Source organism: Zingiber officinale, chromosome 8A (genome assembly GCF_018446385.1).
Source record: "Zingiber officinale cultivar Zhangliang chromosome 8A, Zo_v1.1, whole genome shotgun sequence".
NCBI classification, from domain to species: domain Eukaryota; kingdom Viridiplantae; phylum Streptophyta; class Magnoliopsida; order Zingiberales; family Zingiberaceae; genus Zingiber; species Zingiber officinale.
The window spans coordinates 1,952,173-1,971,509 of NC_056000.1; the positions used below are offsets into that span (position 1 = coordinate 1,952,173).

General features: G+C 36.0%; 2 protein-coding genes across 2 annotated transcripts; one reads left to right on the forward strand and one right to left on the reverse strand.

The window, feature by feature from the left end:
- Nucleotides 1-63: 63 nt before the first annotated feature.
- On the reverse strand, nt 64-14,507 carry LOC122011818. The gene is made up of 5 exons (XM_042568205.1): nt 14,099-14,507; nt 13,477-13,610; nt 13,271-13,396; nt 12,893-13,020; nt 64-431 (listed from the first exon to the last, which is right to left on the reverse strand). The coding sequence occupies exons 1-5, from the start codon at nt 14,328-14,330 to the stop codon at nt 143-145; spliced, it is 909 nt and encodes a 302-aa protein (XP_042424139.1). The 5' UTR covers nt 14,331-14,507; the 3' UTR covers nt 64-142.
- A 2,078-nt stretch (nt 14,508-16,585) lies between these two features.
- LOC122011817 (ubiquinol oxidase 1a, mitochondrial-like) lies at nt 16,586-18,188 on the forward strand. Its single transcript, XM_042568204.1, has 4 exons — nt 16,586-17,006; nt 17,081-17,209; nt 17,378-17,866; nt 17,966-18,188. The coding sequence occupies exons 1-4, from the start codon at nt 16,656-16,658 to the stop codon at nt 18,023-18,025; spliced, it is 1,029 nt and encodes a 342-aa protein (XP_042424138.1). The 5' UTR covers nt 16,586-16,655; the 3' UTR covers nt 18,026-18,188.
- The last annotated feature ends 1,149 nt before the right edge of the window (nt 18,189-19,337 follow it).

A 19,337-nucleotide genomic window follows, 5' to 3' on the forward strand; every position in this document is an offset into this window, starting at 1 on the left:
GGACTGCTGCATTGGGAGCACTAATACATTAACCCGCTTACGTTCTGGTTTTTCCAGATTATGAAGCCTATAGTTACAAACTTGAGGAAAGAATTGCAGTTTTACTTATCGTACATAAATAAAATTCTATCTCCACGAGACTTCATACAGATCTTTTGGAAAACGACTGCTGTGACCCTATTGACTTGCTATAGTGTAAACTTAACCAGCACATAGCACATATGTAGGCCACAAGAAGGCAAAATCGCCTGAGTTTCACCATAATATTAGCATTCGGACTGGTCCAATTTCTAACAATTGTTCGAGCTATGTTTTGGAATATTCTGACAAGGACGAGAACAAACAAGGAGACCAGCATGCCAAAGATAACTCCTGCTGCTGAATGCAATATATGACGTCCAGAAAACTCCTTGAGGCATAAATTTTTGGATCTGTTTAAGATATTGATGAGTATCAAACGCCTATGGAAATTACAATCAATCACATACTAAATTCTATCATGAATATAGTAAAGTACAACGATTCAACTTAAAGCTGCAGCATCAAGTTATCTTACCAAAATCATGGTCAAAGAAAACAAACCATGGAGATAATCTAGTACAAGAAATACAAGAAAATTAACAATGAAACAAATGTATCTGTAATTATATACAGCCTACCCTTACCTATCATTGGGAGACCTATACTTCAACCAAGGTTTTAAAATTCGCTAAGCGTTAATAAGGTGTCAGATCATCGCCTAGCGCCTAAGCAAGGACTAGACGTCGCTAGACGGATTTCATAGTATCAACATAAATTATATAATAAATCACATTCTATAACTTCAAATTTAAAATGTGTTCAAAATTACACAACTAATAAAATATCACAAATTTATTCTACTTCTCTATAATTTTCGACAACTTGTTTTTCATCAGATAAAAACTCAATATCATCGTTGTGATCCTCCTCTTCTTCGGATGCAAAATCATTCTCGTGAAGTTCTCTCATTATAGAACTTCTTCGGATTGTAGATTTTCGTATGCTCCAGTTGCTTCATCAACCATTTGCCAAGTGATCCCGAAATCTGGTTCAACTTCATCATCTTCCACACCATCTACAATCCAACCTTGTGCATTTGAAACATCTTTTACAAGAATGACATCGACATTCCTTCCTTACTCTCTTTTCTATGTGTTCAACAATCTAACATTAAATTGGGCAGATACTAGATTGTTCAACCTCTTAATATCCAACCTTTTTTTTATGAATGTTAAAAAATAAAACAGGGAAAGTAAATATTGTAGTTAGTAACATGAATATAAACTTTAAAAATTAGTACTTTACTTTAATAAAGACTTAAAGTAAAAGTTTACTCCTTCAAATACACTCTAATTTCTTTCACACTCAAATGAACTTGTAGTTAATGAAAGTATCCTCAAAGTCACTCTTAGCAAGTTGAGTGTGTGAGCACTGTATGTACTCCACCATCAATATGGATCAAATGTATCATCATTTTTTTCACATGCTTTTGTTGCCAATATTTTTTCAAATAATCCAATTTTGTCTGTATATTTTACATTTTTCTTATTAATAATTGTATCTTATAAATCAAACTCATTGGCATGTAAAATTTCTATGCATTCAAAAATCCCCGTTGTGACTTCCTCGTGAAGAGCAATAGAACTATCTTTATAGTAAAAATAGGGATTCAACAAAAAAACAGTGGTATGCAATGATATATCAAGTATATCTGTCATTTTTGACTTAATAATCACTATGATGGACTTATAATTTGATTCCACGTTGTTCAGAGTCACATTGATATCTTCTTTAGCTTGAAGAAACTCCCCGTATAGAAACCCCATGGATGACTTTCTATCTCCATCTACCAATCGAAAAACTTTTACCAAATGAACAAATATTTTCAAGCAAAGTATCACATCATTCCAAAAACTCATGCTCATCACAGTAGAGAAAGTCAATTTCCCTTTGTTTGTTTTGACCATTTACATTTCTCTCACATATCACTTGTAAACATGACCTTTAAACTAGATGTTTTCCCAATCAAATTTTGCAATGTGAGGAAATTTGATGCAAACCTAGTAATTCCTAGCCAGGTTATGTCTCTCTCCTTCGTGAAACTTCTCATCAATGACAAAGTTTCATGGCGACCATAAATGAAAATGGTAAAAGACTTGGCTTGCTCAATAACCTTTTTATATCGTGGAAGCTTGCAAATACTTTTAAGCATGAGATTAACAGCGAGTTACACAAGAATTCCAAAAGATCTCATGCCGCTTTTCTCTCATCAATTTAACTATAGTCATATTGTTGGTGGCATTGTATGTTAGAATCTGAATAATATTATGATATCCTACTTGTTCAACACACTTGTCAACATACTCAAAAATAAGTTCAGTTGTATGTGCCTCATTCGAAGACTCCTTGGACTCTAAAAATGCAGTACCCTCCATGCAATTAACACACAAATTTAGGATGCTTATTCTTTTTCTATCATTCCATGCATCTGCCATGATTGAACACCTATTCTTTGCTCATTCTTCTTCATGTTTCTTCAGCAGTTATTTTATTCTTTCAATTTCGACTTTCAAAAGTGGCTCCCTAAATTGATATTGAGTTGGAGGTTTGAATCCTGGTCTAAATTGACCCACTGCCTCCATTAGTTGCTTGGAGTTATCATTATCAACCGCATTGAATGAGATTCTATTTTTATTAACTCATCTCCCAACATATTGTTGAACTTATTGAATTCTCTTTTTGAAAAAAAATCTCATTTATATTTTTTTTGGTGAAGTACTTTACTCCCACTTGATCCTACATTTTGTGAAGAAATTATCGATGCATATCTATCCATGGGGCAAAGTGGAAGAGGTTTTTTAAGCTCTATCTTTCCCTTCAATTTCATTACCTTCTTTTTCATCTAGAGAAATATTCACCTCTACTCTACAACTCTCTTCTTCCATTCTTTTATTCTTCTTTCTATATCTTCCTTCTAAAATAGTCTATTTGCACTTATTGTGATCTTCTTGAGATACTTTTTGATACATTTTTAGGTATATTTCCAATGTGTTCATTAATCCTATAAACTTCCAACAGACATTATTTTCCCACACAACTTGCATTTAACTTTGTCGAGGTTCTTAGGATCATTTAAAATCCCGAACTCCCATCCAATGTCAATTGACTTGCTTCTAAGAATTTCATATTTAGGCTGAGTGACAGATGTCATCGAAAATAGATTGTTTGACATTGTTACCTATTGTTAATCACTTCATCAGTTAAATGGAATAACTCAAAAAGAGATTTAAGAATAAAATCAACAACTTTGGAAGTTATGTGATTTAATCATCCATCTTATCCATCATTTTTCTCACAATTTTATTGAACCTTCAATATTTAACAAGTACAAGACCACTGCTCTAACTTCAATTGAATTCATAAATCACTTTAAAATTTATTTTTGTCTTAAGGTCCAATATTATCATCCAAAAAAATAATAAAACAAGATACTTATGCAAAAAACATATTTTCTCATGTAGAAATCGAGTGAAGAGAAATCAAAATTAAAATAAATTATCTTTCAATTTGCAAGTATCAAAATTAAAATAAATTACCTTTCAACTTTAATGAATATTACGATTGTATAATGAATATTACTCAGTATGATAAAGATGAAGTTTGGTGCTAGCCGCTAGGGCAAGCCAACAAATCGATTTTCTTATTGGACCAAAGTTTAGGGTTTATAAAACTTAAGCCCAAACAAAAAAAAAATGTTACATTTCAGTTTTTTTTAATTAGGCTTTAAATTTAAAAGTCCAAACTAAAAAAAAATCATAAAACCCATATACTATTTCCACGACGCCTAGACGATTCGACTGATTAGTCAGTGCCTAAGGCCGCCTAATCCCACCAAGGCCACCTAGGCTGGTCGACTAATATATTTTCGGTGTGACTGGCTGGTGCCTAGTGCCTAAGCGGCGCTTAGGCCGATTTTTAGAATACTAACTTTAGCCCTCTAATGCTCAAGAATTTATCTAACTCCTATATATTTTGAACATTTATAAATATAGAAAGATGAAGCAACACCTAGATCATACTATAAGATAATCACAACCCCAGTCCAAGTAACATAGCTTTAGCCATATGATTAGCTATAGTCCTTCAATATGCACTATATGCTGAATTTAAAGAATGCTTACAGATTCTATTCAAAATGATCAAAACCAAATAACATAAATGCATTTATGAATAAATGCAACTTCCGTACTAATTATCAATTAAAATTATTTTATTGTTGAGTTGGGACACTAATCCATAGTTTGAGGGTAACGGTGGATCTAGCAGTGGCACCCAACCCTAGGTTTTCTTGGCCCATAGCATTTACCCACCCAGTTCTCTAATTCAGGTCCTTTTGTTCATCCATGTTAATAGTTTGTGTTGTTTAGGCATGCTTACATCACGCAAAGGAAAGGAAGTGAAGAAGAATTCCACATTTCTCCAGTAAAATAATTCAGCCAATAGCTCCTTCACAGCACTGCCGACTCCTCGACCATTTCCAGAACATAGTCTCTCATTGACCTCCTCCCCATCAGTCCCTCTGACCACACTGCAACACATCCACACGTGCTCGCGATATGAATGCCCTAACCATAATGCAAGGCCCATCTGACACCAAAATGAGAACATTCACCTCCGATCTCAGCTGACACTCCCTGACAACGATGCTCGAATGAAGTATCATGGTTGCCTCCAATCTCATCCTCATCGTTATTTTCATCATGGTTCTATGCCAAGATTAAAAAAAGACTAAGGACGATTCAAAAGGGCAAAGACAGCATTCCCCGATTTTTCTGCTGTAAAAGTTTGTTTCCAGCATATTGTAGGTGGAAATTTTTTGGAAAAAAAAAACTTTCCACAGAAAGGAGTTTGGATTCCTTCCAAATTTTCGAGGATGGGAAGATGAATATGCCTCAACTTCTATGTCTTTCCATGAAATTCTTTCGTTCCACAAGAGCAAGGATGGCCTTAAAGTGCTAACAGCTTTAAAACACCTAGGTATGCAATGCATAAGGGCTATGCACTTGTTCAAGTATAATTCTTATGTTTTAACATATAGAACAAAATCAAGCTTTATTCCTTTCATTAAAGAATAAAGTTCTTTTAGAGGAGTTTACTTTGGAGGAGGGAAGTTGGAAGGGAAGGAGATAGAGGAAGGAAGGAGGGAAATATGGTGGGAAGAGGAAGGGATGAAATTGTTTGCTTGAAGAGGAAGGGAAATGACAAAATACCCCTCATGTGAGGGCTTTGCCTCCTGAAACTAGCCTACCATCAACAAAGTTAATGCAAACTACCATCAACTAGGATGCAGCCATGCGACACTGTGGTACGCATCGTAACAATACCCAATCCAACATGCATCATGGTGAACTTGCAGGAGAAGTTGGAGAAGAATGTGAGGATGATGGCCTAACTAGCACATGTCATGGCTATGAGGAAGAGGAAAAGTGTCATCATAGCAAGGAATAGATCTTTCCAACTTGGTGTTAGAGTATATACTAAAAGTCTAGCTTTTGTAAACACTTATTTTGAAATAAAAAATCATATTGATCAAAAATATCTACATTTATACTAAGTGTAGTTGTTCAATTAATTTATATTATAGATAACATGGTGTGTGGTGTCACACACAGAAGATCATGTTATCGGTTCTTTATAAATTATAAACAGTAGCTCGCGACTAAGATGAAAGGAACAAACCATTGGAATAGTCGTAGTGTAATTAGATGTTAATTTATCTTGACTAATAAATTACACTAGTACACTTTGAGTGTATTGAGCAGGACCATTTAAAGTATGTTCTTTTTATACTGACTTGATAAAAGAACAACACCTTAGTTATTATGAAAGTGTGTGCTCTTAATTCTAATATAATAACAAGCACATATATTTAGTATTCACAGTGTTCTAAATTGCGCCCTAGGCGCCTAGGCGCCTAGGCGGCCGCCTAGGCGGCCCTCGGTGGGCTTCCGCGGCCAACGCGGGCTTCGGCGGCCAACGCGGGCTTCGGCGGCTTATGTATTTTAGGTATGTTTTTTTATCGCGATTCGCTAAATCATATTTGCTAGCGCTTCGTCTTCTCTCATCGCGCTTCGTCTTCGTGCTTCGCCGACTTGCGTCTTCGCCCTGCAGCATCTTCCGGTGAGTTTTTATGGTTTTCTTGTTCTGTTCTTTTTTTTTTTTTGTTTCTTCGTCGTCGCGACAACTCTCCGGTAACACCGGACGCGTCGCAGGGCATCAGACGCCGCCGGAAGGGTCGCCGGACGCGTCCGGCGCGTCCGGCGAAGTCCGGCTTTCCTTCGAGCAACGCCGGTAGCATCGCGATGCGCCAGACGCTTTCCGCGACGCTACCGGCGCCGCTGGAAGCAACGCCGGACGCACCGGACTTGTCCAGCGACACTTCCGTCGGCGCCGGAGGCCTCTCGCGAGGCGCCGGTGGAGTCCGGTGGCGGCCGGTGGCGTCGCAACTTCGTGTGACGCCTGCTGCCGCGACGGCGTTTTTTTTTTCACGAATTTATTTTATTTAATAATTAATAAATTAAAACAATTCCTAACGGGATAATTTTAATAATAGGGTAGGGTTCGGTTCATAAAACCTAATAAGGATTCAAATCATTCAATAATAATAGATTTAATTTTTTTAATAAATATTATTAAATATTAATTTATATAACAGATTTAAAAAAATAAAAATTATTATAAATATTTTCAATTATCATTTCATTTATCAGATTTAAAAATTTAAAAATAAATAAAATTTAAAAAATCATAATACATATTATTAATTTTAATAATTTATATAAATCGTATTTATAAATTTTATATATTATTAATTTATATTAATCAGATTTATAAATATTAAAATTTTAAAAAATCTAATAAATATTATTAATTAATATAAATCAGTTATAATTTATAAAAATATGAAAATTATATTAAATTTTTAAAAATTCCAATAAATATTATTAATTTATATATAATTTTATAAAAGTAAAAAACAGATTTAAAAATATAAAAAAAAAATTAAAAAAATCATAATACATATTATTAATGTATATAAATTGTATTTATAAATTTTATATATTATTAATTTATATTAATCAGATTTATAAATAATTAAATATTAAAATTATATTAAAATTTTAAAAATTTTAATTAATATTATTAATTTATATAAATCAGTTTTAAAAATATGAAAATTAAATTAATTTTTTAAAAATTCTATTCATCTTCAATTTCAAACAAGTCATTGATAATAGTTGGATCATCCAAGCCTTGCCTTTCTACAGATCGGAAATTGAAGATGAATAAGATTATTTCAAACAACCAGAAAAGCTACACATTACATATTTAAAAAATATAAAAAATATATTTTAAATTTAATTTTTTTAAACAAATATCTATTATGATTATCTAATAAATTTTATTAGTTAGATTAAGATATATTGATATATAAAAAATATTCTCAGACTTGTTAATGTTATATTTCATTATTTTGTATCGTTTGGTATAGTTAAAATGTATAATTAAATTTTATTATCATACTATGCTATGTTGTTACTTGTTAACTTGTTAAGTTATACTGTTATATATAATTTTTTCAGGTTATCTGTTATCATAATGGCAAGCAATCCATCTTCGACAGCATCTGTCACTCAACCCGAAACCGGAATGCTTAGAAGAAAGTCAAACGACATCGGATGGGAGTTTGGGATATTGATTGATCCTAAAAACCTCGACAAAATTAAATGCAAGCTATGTGGAAAAACAATGTCAGGAGGAGTGTATAGGATAAAGGAGCACATTGGAAATATACCAGGAAATGTATCTAGTTGTCGAAAAGCATCTCAAGAAGACAAAAATAAGTGCAAACAGACTATTTTAGAAGGGAGGAACAGAAAGAAGAACAAAATAATGGAAGAACAAAGTTGTAGAGCAGAGGTGGCTATTTCTCTAGATGAAGAAGAAGGCCTTGAAATTGAAGGGATGGATGGAATTAAGAAGCCTCTTCCACTTGGCCCCATGGATAAATATGCATCGGCAATTGCTCCAGAAAATGCAGGCTCCAGTGGAAGTAAAGTGCTTCGCCAACAAAATATAAATGAGGCACTTTTCAAAGAGAGAACTCAACAAGTTCAACAATATGTTGGGAGATGGGTTTATGAAAATGGAATCTCATTCAATGCTGTTGATAATGATAGCTTCAAGCAACTAATGGAGGCAGTGGGTCAATTTGGACCAGGATTCAAGCCTCCAACTCAATATCAACTTAGGGAGCCACTATTGAAAGCTGAAGTTGAAAGAACAAAACAATTGCTGAAGAAACATGAAGAAGAATGGGCAAAGAATGGATGCTCGATCATGACAGATGCATGGAGTGATAGAAAAAGAAGAAGCATCTTAAATTTGTGTGTTAATTGCAAGGAGGGTACTATATTTTTAGAGTCTAAGGAGTCTTCAGAGGAGGCGCATACAGCTGAACTTATTTTTGAGTATGTTGACAAGTGTGTTGAACAAGTAGGAGCTCAGAATATTGTTCAGATTGTTACAGACAATGCCACCAACAATATGGCTGCAGCTAAATTGATGAGAGAAAAACGACCTGGGATCTTTTGGAGTTCATGTGCAACTCACACTATTAATCTCATGCTGAAAGTATTGGCAAACTTCCACGATATAAAAAGGTGATTGAGCAATCCAAGGCTTTTACCATTTTCATCTATGCTCACCATAAGACTTTATCATTGATGAGAAGTTTCACGAAGAAGAGAGACATAGTTCGACCAGGAGTTACCAGGTTTGCCTCAAATTTCCTCACATTGCAAAGTTTGATTGAAAAAAAAGTTAGTTTAAGGGCAATGTTTACAAGTGATATGTGGGAGAAATGTAAATGGTCAAAAACAAACAAAGGAAAATTGACTTACTCTACAGTGATGAGCATGAGTTTTTGGAATGGTGTGACACTGTGTTTAAAAATATTTGCTCCTTTGGTAAGAGTTCTTCGATTGGTAGATGGAGATAGAAAGCCATCGATGGGGTTTCTATATGGGGAGCTTCTTCAAGCTAAAGAAGATATCAAGGTGGCTCTGAATAACGTGGAATCAAATTATCAGCCTATCATAGTCATTATTGAGTCAAAAATGAAGGATAGACTTGATACATCATTGCATACCACTGCATTTTTGTTGAATCCTTATTTTTACTACAAAGATAGTTCTATTGCTCTTTATGAGGAGGTCGCGATGGGGATTTTGAATGCATGGAAATTTTGCATGTCAATGAGTTAGATCTACATATACAATTATTAACAAGGAATTGGCAAAATATAGAGACAAGGTTGGGTTATTTGGAAAAACATTAGCAGCAAAAGCATGTGAAAAAAATAATGATACATTTGATCCATGTGTATGGTGGAGTACATACAGTGCTCACGCACCCAACTTACTAAGAGTAGCATTGAGAATATTTTCATTAACTACAAGTTCATCTAGGTGTGAAAGAAATTGGAGTGCATTCGAAGGAGTTTAAGTCTTTAATTAAAGTAAGTATTAATTTTTAAAGTTTTAGATTCATGTTACTAACTATTATATTTATTCTCTCTCTCTCTTTTTTGGATTCATACAAAGAAAAGAAATAGGTTGGATGTCAATAGATTGAACAATCTAGTATTTGTCCAATTTAATGCTAGATTGTTGAACAAACAAAAACGAGAAAAAGAAAGAAATGTTGATGTCCTTCTTGCAAAAGATGCTTCAAATGCACAAGGTTGGATTGTGGATGGTGGGGAAGATGATGAAGTTGAACTAGGTTCCGGGCTCACTTGGCAAATGGTTGATAAAGCAAGTGGAGCAGATGAAAATCTACAACCCCGAAGAAGCTCTAGAGTGAGAGAACTTCATGAAGATGATTTTGAATCCGAAGAAGAAGACGAGGATCACAATAATGATATTGAGTTTGTGTACGATGAAGAACAAGTTATTGAAAATTATGGAGAAGAAGAAGCAGAATAAATATGAGTCTATTAGTTGTGTAATTTTGAACTCATTTTGTTAAGACATGATTTATGTTATTTAACAATTATATTTTGCTTAGTGTTACTAGTTCACAATGCATTGTAATCTTGAATTGAACTATTGCTACTGTTTTCCAATGTTCTACTGTTTACTATATGATTATGATAACTTACTGCATGTTCTACTATTTAACTTACTGCATGTTCTATTGTTTAACTATTTCAGTATTTCTTTTATAGTTTTTCATTTTTTGGTATTGGAAAGTATGTATTTATTTTAGCATACATAGTTAGATCTTCATTGCTATGAAATTGTTTAAGAAAACATTTAGATTTGCATATGACATTGTCCACAGTCCACATGAAACAAGGGATACCGAGGAATCCGCCTAGCGGCGCCTAGTCCCCGCCTAGGCGGCCTAGGCGCTAGGCGCTGGTCTGCCGCCCGACTAGCGCCTAGCGAATTTTAGAACCTTGAGTATTCATTTCTTTGACTTATCAAAGGGTGAGATTTAGCTCGATAAATCAATAGCCCGATAAGTTAGGAAATGATATTACTTATAGTGTGTGTTGTTGATTATAGAAGGAAATTGTGTCCTACTAATCTAGGTTGATAATGTCCCCAAGAGGAGCTCATAAGGATTGTCATGTTAAACCCTACAGGTGGACTTAGTCCGACATGACGATAAGGTTGAGTGGTACTACTCTTGCACTAAGACATTAATTAAAATGAGTTGTCAGTAACTCAATTAATTAGTGATCATTCGACATCTTAAACACAGAGAGACTAACACACTCATGATAAGAAGTAGCTCATAATGTAATTTGGGATTGGTGCGGTAGTGCAATAATAACTTTTAGTGGATTGAGTTATTATTGATGAACTTGAGTTGTGTGTTCAGGGCGAACACAGGATACTCAAGCTCGTCGGGAGGCCAAAATCAATTTCTCCTCTAGGTCCCTGTCGTAGCCTCATTAATGCCTCATATCCACTCATGAAAAGCCCATCTTGGTGCCCAAGAGGGGGCCGGCCCAAGGCTTGGTGACCAAACCAAGGGCCGACCACTATCTTCTCTAAAATGGTCGGCCACAAGTTTTGTAAAGGGGTTGGCCACATAATTCAAATTAAGAGGGGTGTTTTGAATTTTTTAAATCTTCTCTTTATAGATATCTACAAGTTTTAAAAGAGATATTTTAAAATTATAAAACTTTCCTTATTTGAATTAGGCCGCATGGTTTAAATGAAAGTTTTAAAAATTTTAAAACTTTATTTTTTTAACCGTCCACATGGTTTTAAAAAAAAGAGTTTTAAATTTGAAATTTTCCTTTTTTAAACATCCACATTAGGAAATTAAATGAGAGCTTGTAAAATTTTATAAGAGTCTTCTTTGCTTATAAAATTTTTACAAAGTTTTTTTTTGTTTCTTTCCTTTCCTCTTAGGGCTGGCCACCCTTACTTAGTGCCCAAGCAAGGGGCCGGCCAATCCAATTAAATCAATCAAGAGGAAGAAAAAGGAAATAAAAATGAGGAAAGGAAAAACAAGAGGAAGATTTTAATTTTTTGTAAAAATCTTTCCTTGTTTGTCTTGGGCAAGTATTATAAAAGAAGGGGAGGAGAGGCCTCATGATACATCAATTCTTATTCTCTTGCTTGTGCTCCCTCTTGTGGCCGGCCCTCTCCCCTTCCTTTCCCCTTGCTCTCTTTTATTTCTTTGTGGTGGTGGTGGCCGGATTTTAGAGAAGGAGAAAGAAGCTTTTGGGTGGTGTTCATCTTGGAGGTTCGTCGCCCACACGACGTCTAAGAGGAGACGAGGAATACGACAGAAGATCTCGAGGTTATTAGCATACAAAGAAAAGGTATAACTAGTAATTGTTTTCCGCATCATGCTAATTTTTCTTTGTATGAATTCCAAACACAAGAGACATATGATTCTAGAGTTTCGAATTTGTGATTTGAGTTTGTGTTTTTTTTTTGTTTTTCGAATTTATGATTCGATTGTTCTTTTTTGTTAAACCTAGAGTTATATAAGAAAATTAAATATTAGCTTTCCTTAAAAGGCTTTGTCTAGGCGGTGGTGGATGATCTCATACCCAAGAAGGACTAGTGTCTCGCCATGCAGTTCTAGAAGCCAATTTTGAAAATTAATATTTAATTGAATTTATAACATAGGTGGATTTGGATCAATAATGTTAAGCATCGTTTGTGATCCAAATCTAAACCATTAAGAACAGATAAGTTAAATTTGGAATCAATAATATTAAGTTCCGTTTGCGATTCCTAATTTAATTTCTAAAGAACACAATAAGTTGTTTAGAAAATGTTCGATACTTGTACAAAATTTTTTAACTGTGGAACCGGTACGATCTTCCTAGGACCAACCAACACTTGGGTGCCTAATAGACATGGATATTGTTATCACCTAGATAAATGAATCTCCTAGAATTTATGCTTGAGGAGACGAAGACATGATCAAGGATGTTGTTGTCACTTAGATAATGTCTGATTGAATTCGTGCGACTAAGAAGATTTAAGGCGCTCAAGTGAACCCTCGTCTAGATTCATGCCACCGGTCCTTGCTCAGATTTTGTATAATGACAATTGAAATACTATATCAAGCTCCCAAGAAATGTAATAGGAGCCAGGAAAAAAAAGATCTAACACATATTACGAAAAAATAATCTCAGAAAGCAGCATTTTATGTTAAAAGAGGTAGACACTTGGGTTTTAGTTCTGAAGTTGTATTTAAACACATTGATGCAAAGTAGATGAGGTTGCACCTGATCACAAATGCAGGAAAAACTCAGTATTGAGGAACTTACAGAATAAAAAATCTCCTGAACATCTCTGTAATCGCAGGTTCTTTTGCTTGGCAATGAAAGAGATCGTCTGGCATAATGTCAGCTTTTTTACTACCTGGTATATACCTACAACTGTATGTTTCATTTACCTACAGAAAGCATAGCATATTAAAAAGGGAAAAAGATATTGTGATATTAAGGAGGGAAAAAAATAAAATTTCTAAGAAAAAAAAAAAGATAAATATCTGCATCAAGCATATTATAGATCACTTGCCATATGATGAGTGAATTTAGCTACAAACTAAGGGTTCTCTCAAGGTCCTAAACCCTAAACTATTGGTCCTTCCTCCAAACCTTAGAAAAAGGTTTTTGCTTCAGAACATAAACCAGATCCTTTACCTTGAATTTCATTTTAGTTAACCAGGCAGCCTCAAAACCAGGGCGACATTTCTCAGGGAGAGCTTCTTTGGGGACCTCTGCCACTGCATGAAATATTTGGCTAGTAAAATATTCTTTGTACTCTACCTGCATGAATAAGTCTTTTCATTCTATTAGCCATAGTATTGAAGCAATTGATTAGTCTGATTTAAATAGTTATTGATCACCTCAAAAATAGCAGACCAATAGTAATCATAATGACAAGGGAATCTTGTGTTCTTCTCTGAAGGATAGAGCACTCGCTTAGCTCTATAATTCAATATTCCAAGTTCGCATATCTTGGATGTTCTAACATCTACACCTAGAAGATATCCAAGCCAAGCATAACAGGTCAATGTCAATGCATATTGAAGCTAGAAATTAGCAGTTTGAAAGGATAGCAAAGAGATTCATCATGTGCATTGAGCTTGTTAGCACTTCCAAGGTAAAGGTGCCACAACAATAAAAAATAGTTCACCAGCTTGAAAACATACCAAAGACATATTATAGATGGAATGTAAAGGGACAGAGGAAACAACATGATAAGTATATATTGTTAACAAATAAAGTAATTCCCATGTATAATAGAGAAAAAAAAACACCATTATTCAACACATGAAGCAATCAATAATGGACATGAACTCAAAGTCATAAGATTGAATCAGCGGGCATACAAGAACAGATTAATTAAATGTGAAATTTGCAACTACGCTAGGTCAACTTGGTCACCATTTCGGTTAGGGAAACTCTACACGAAAGAAATTATGACTGATAGTGAAGAACATTGTGGACAAGCATAAAGAAGCTAACCACTAGAAACAATCCTACAAGATGATGGTAGCGAGACCAGGGAAGAGACCGAGAGTTGCTCAATGGCCAAACCGACGAGTCCCGCCAGGAAGGAGAACAGAAAGGGGGCGGCGAGGTGGAGAATGAAGTTCCGAAGGAAAACTACGCGAGGTACTCTTCCTCCCACACCTCCACTCGTTTCTTTGCCGCTGCCGCTGCCGCCGCCGCCGCCGGAGGGTTCCGGCGGATCCATAAGAGACAAAAGCTAGTTGAAATCCATGGCTTTCGAGTTCAGATAGCCTGAGATGGCCCGAAGTGGGAGGATCCCTCGGCGATCGATGGGCGTGGGCGAATCGCGACGGCGAAAGGGAACGGGGTCGATGGCACTTCAAAGTTGGGAGTTAGATTTGGCAACTGGAAAGCGAAGGGAAAGGAGATGCTTTATTGCTTAACCAAAAAAATAAATAAAAAACAAAGGAAAAATCGCGAAAAGAAAAATTATATTTCGGCGCCGGCACCACGATCCGCTTCAATGCATATTTCATGGTAAGTTTAGTGGAAAGTAAAATTTAGAAAAGTTTTTACAGTGGAGAAAATTTTTTTGTCTACTTTATAAAAATTTTAAAGAGAAGAGAAGTATCGATGAATAATTTAAGCTAAAATAGATGATCTTAAAATATGATAAAAAATAGTAGATAAAAAAATAATAAATAAAAATATTCTTTTTAATTTATAAAATTATACTATGTATCAAAAAAAAATTACATAAATATTTTTTTTATTTATAAAATTACATTGTATATATCCACCTTCATCTATCAAAATAAACTAGTGTGATCGTACATAAATTTCGAATTTTCTAATGTCACGTTAGAGAATTCCAGCAATAAACTATTGTAATGGACTTCCCTGTGTAAAAAATTATTTTAATTTAATATTATACTTATCTTATCTTAATAAAAGAAACTAAGAAAAATATATTTTTTAACATCGTTGCCTAAAATATTTATAGAAACTTCTTTGATCATAGTGTTGTCAATTCTAAGATGTGTGACTAAAGAGAACTATATTTTTTATATAAAACAACCAAAGAAAATTACTAATAAACCTTGAAATTATTTTTAGTGTGAATAAAAAAAAGGACAGTAACGTAAATTCATTTACCCTTTTCTTTTTTTCTTCTTCCTTCCGAGGATAATTTTTTACGATAAATTTTTTTCCTTTCTTCATTCGTGTTTTAGAATAAACAAAGTATTAACATATAATTAGACACCTATAACCATCAATTAAATCTTAACCATTATAAAATTTATTTTTAAAAAAATCATTATTCAATAATATTTTAAGAAATATTATTTTCTAGAATAAACAGAGCATTAACGTATAGTTAGACACCTATAACCGTCAATTAAATTTTAACCATTATAAAATTTATAAAAAAAATAATTTATTATTCAACAATATTTTAAGAAATGTTATTTGTAAAAAAATATTTAGAGCATCCATATTGATTCTAAGTTATAGTACCAATAATCTAATTAAAAACATATCTAATATATTAATATATTCATTATCTCACATTTTTTTAACATTAAAATTCATTATTAGTGGGTCTTATTACTCACTCATCCATCTTTATTTTTATTTTACATTAAATAAATTAAATTTTAATTTTATTTACCTAATTTAAATAATTATTATTTAAAATAAATAATAATAGTATTTTTAAATATATTTTTATGTAAAATTTTCATTTATTTAAAATTAAAATATTATTATAAATTTAAAATGAAAAGGTATAATAAAAAATTACACTTACATAAAATTTTAAAAAATAATATATAAATAAAATGTAAAAAGAAATTATTAAATATTAATTCAAGGATTTATTGTATACGTTCAACTACTACTAATTCAAAATTATTATTGTATTATTCAATATATTCTCTTGAACGTGTTCATATTGACGATTTTAATATTAAATATTATACTATCGATAATTTTTCGTATTCAACGAATTGATCTATCTTAAAAATAATCAATGAACATAGAAAATAAAATTATGGTCCATGAGTTTTCCGTTTAAAACAACGCGTGCAAGTAAGCGGTGACCGGTGGGAGTTCAAATTTTCTTTCGAATCGGCTGTGCAATAACTCCATCTAACTTTATCCTGCTCCAGCGCCCTGCCTTGCCGCCCAAGAAAAGAAATACCGGTCACCAGCTCACATCGCCACAAAAACTGGCAAGAGTACCGAGGCTATTTAATTAATTGATTCGTTGACCACGGAAAAGGAAACTTCTCGGCAGTTAGCCCCTCGCCGTCAGTTCCACCAAATTCCTAACGTGTACTCGCTGCCGTCGATACGTTCCCATAAGCAAGGAAACTGCCACGTCCCTCTCGCGCGCCGAACTTGATCACGCTCTTCACGAATCTCTTGTGGATTCGACGGCTTAGACTTGTTCGCGAACCGACTCGAACTCTCCCTCTCGTGGTCGTGGCTGCTATAATATCACCGTCGCGGACTCTTCATCGTTCCATAATTAATTTCGATTGTTGTCTTCCTTCTCGCTCTGCTGATGACGATGGGCTCTCGTATGGCCGGATCGGCGCTGTTTCGACACCTCGGCCCTCGCCTCTTCTCCGCCGCCTCTGCATCCCGCTCCTCCGCCGCTCTGGAACCGTCGTTTTCGCTGCTCCAGTCCTCCTCGCTTTCCCCCTCCCCGGTGCTTTTGCGCCTCTTCCCTGTCCGAATGGCCAGCACTTCGGCGTCTCCGGCTCTCGGCGGCGAGGCGCATAAGGAGGATGAGGCGAAGTCTGCTGCCGCCGTCCATCCTAGCGAAGGCAAGCACGTTTCGAGTTATTGGGGCATCGAGCGGTACAAGATCACAAAGGAGGACGGCACTCCTTGGAGGTGGTCTTGCTTCACGGTATGCGACTCAATTCTAGCAATCGATCACATCACTTAATCTCTTGCTCTAATTGGGCATGGTAAATTTCTCAGCCATGGGAGGCGTACAAGTCCGATACCTCGATCGATCTGAATAAGCACCACGTCCCCACCACCTTCCTCGACAAGATCGCCTACTGGACTGTCAAAATCCTACGATTCCCCACCGATATCTTCTTCCAGGTGCGTTCTCTTAATTTTTCTCCGGAGTCCGGTGTAGTTTCTTCGTCTCCAAGGATTTCGGAGCTTCCTTTACGGTGTTTTTTTTTTGTATTACTCGTCGCTTTATAGACAGCACCTGTGTGTTCTAGCGTTGTACTAAACTCTTGAGTTGCTCCAAATCTGAAACAGAGGAGGTACGGATGCCGCGCGATGATGTTGGAGACGGTGGCGGCGGTCCCTGGGATGGTGGGCGGCATGTTTCTCCACTTGCGGTCGCTTCGCCGCTTCGAGCACAGCGGCGGTTGGATCCGCGCGCTGCTGGAGGAGGCGGAGAATGAGCGGATGCACCTGATGACCTTCATGGAAGTGGCGCAGCCGCGGTGGTACGAACGGGCCCTGGTGCTTGCGGTGCAGGGCGTCTTCTTCAACGCCTACTTCCTGGGCTACCTGGTATCGCCCAAGTTCGCCCATCGGGTGGTCGGTTACCTGGAGGAGGAGGCCATCCACTCCTACACCGAGTACCTTAAGGACCTGGAGGCGGGCAAGATCGAGAACGTCCCCGCCCCTGCCATTGCCATCGACTATTGGTGCCTCCCGCCCGACGCCACGCTCAAGGACGTCGTCACTGTCGTCCGCGCCGACGAGGCTCACCACCGCGATGTCAACCACTTCGCTTCGGTATGCTAACTATTGCCCTCACTCTGTTAAGAGGACTACTCTATCTTTCTTCCAATACTCTGAATGGCACATTGCTCACTGTTGGTGCTTGCATTGTAGGATATTCATTACCAGGGAATGGAGCTGAAAAGTACACCTGCGCCGCTGGGCTATCACTGAAATGCTGTTCTCCTTGTTGCTCATCACTAGTAGAAATTGTAGAGGTATTATGAAAAAAAAATAATTTGTTTGTTTGATTGTGATCCCGTATTATACAGACATATCAAATGATATGTAAACCCTATTTGAGAGTCACAATTGCAGTGCCATCTTTCACCGGTTATTTTTTCTAAAAGGCAAAAAACCATCTTTGACGGGCTCTGGAGCATTACCGTGACCGTGCTTATTTGTTGCTTTCTTGCTTGCCTTGAGGTCTGTTAGGACAGCTGCAGCATGTTTGTTAATGTTTATCATGTCTCTTACTTGCCATGAGATATGTGTTTTGTTCACATTACAGACTAATGAGGGGCTGCTTGATTTGAGGGTTTGATAAATGGGTAATGGGAAAGAGATGAAATATAAATGGTTGGTGGGAGTGTTTCATATTTTCATATTAGTTTCATTCCTTATTTGCTGATAATCAACCATTCCTTATTAAAATCACTGTATTGAGAGGCTGCTTGTTTTGAGGGTTTAATAAATGGGGAATGGAAAAGTTCACATTAGTTTCATTACTTTTGCTGTGAATCATCCATTCCCTGCTAAATTCATTGTATTAAAATCCATTCCTGGAAGAAAATGCAAAAGTTTTACGGGGTAAGCGGAGGCGGAGATTGGGTCGCGGGTGTTCCCCTTGCCGGCTCCATCGGCAACGTCCATGCCCTCAGATGTGACGTAGATCCCTTAAATATTCTCTAGAGTGGCGGGTGTCGATGCCGGCATAAACAGGGGCTCTAGGGCACTCCGATCTGGGAAACGGCACGTAGTTAACAAGAGCACAAATACATGGCAAGAGGATTTTGATGGTCGTGGAATGCCAGTGCTCCTTTGGGGGAAAGGGTGATGGGGAAACAAATGACCTTGCGTTTTCCGTCGAGTCCAAGGTGCAGGAAGTGCATATGGCTGATGTTGGTTGTTGGATTAGGGCTGGGATAATGTAGAGATTTTAAAAAAAAATTATTAGCTCATTCTATTCCCAAATAGAATATAACTCAGCAACATCTTCTATAATAATATTTACTCTTTTATTAGACTAATCCTATTTGAAGTTGGAGAGATGACGTGCTCGTGGTGACGGCTTGATTGTTGACTGAAGCAAGGTTTTTGTACTCTGTGAGAAAGTTTTCCTTTCAATCTTGGGCGCACCCAGATGAGTAAATAGGATATCAGTGCTCAAAAATTAGAGAGAGGGTCTCTGACGAAAATCCTCTGATGCTCAAGTCAGTACGTATCTAGATGAGTGAATAAAGAACAATAGAGAAAATGCTCGTGT

What these genes read in the sequence shown, in the direction of transcription:
- LOC122011818 (XM_042568205.1), bottom strand. Translation starts at nt 14,330, where the DNA reads ATGGATCCGCCGGAACCCTCCGGCGGCGGCGGCGGCAGCGGCAGCGGC. An exon ending in ATTGGTCTGCTATTTTTGAG is followed by an intron (nt 13,397 to 13,476) that starts GTGATCAATAAC and finishes TTATTCATGCAG; the next exon opens with GTAGAGTACAAAGAATATTT. An exon ending in TTCAGGAGATTTTTTATTCT is followed by an intron (nt 432 to 12,892) that starts GTAAGTTCCTCA and finishes TATCTTAAACAG; the next exon opens with ATCCAAAAATTTATGCCTCA.
- LOC122011817 (XM_042568204.1), top strand. Translation starts at nt 16,656, where the DNA reads ATGACGATGGGCTCTCGTATGGCCGGATCGGCGCTGTTTCGACACCTC. An exon ending in GGAGGTGGTCTTGCTTCACG is followed by an intron (nt 17,007 to 17,080) that starts GTATGCGACTCA and finishes TAAATTTCTCAG; the next exon opens with CCATGGGAGGCGTACAAGTC. An exon ending in ATGTCAACCACTTCGCTTCG is followed by an intron (nt 17,867 to 17,965) that starts GTATGCTAACTA and finishes CTTGCATTGTAG; the next exon opens with GATATTCATTACCAGGGAAT.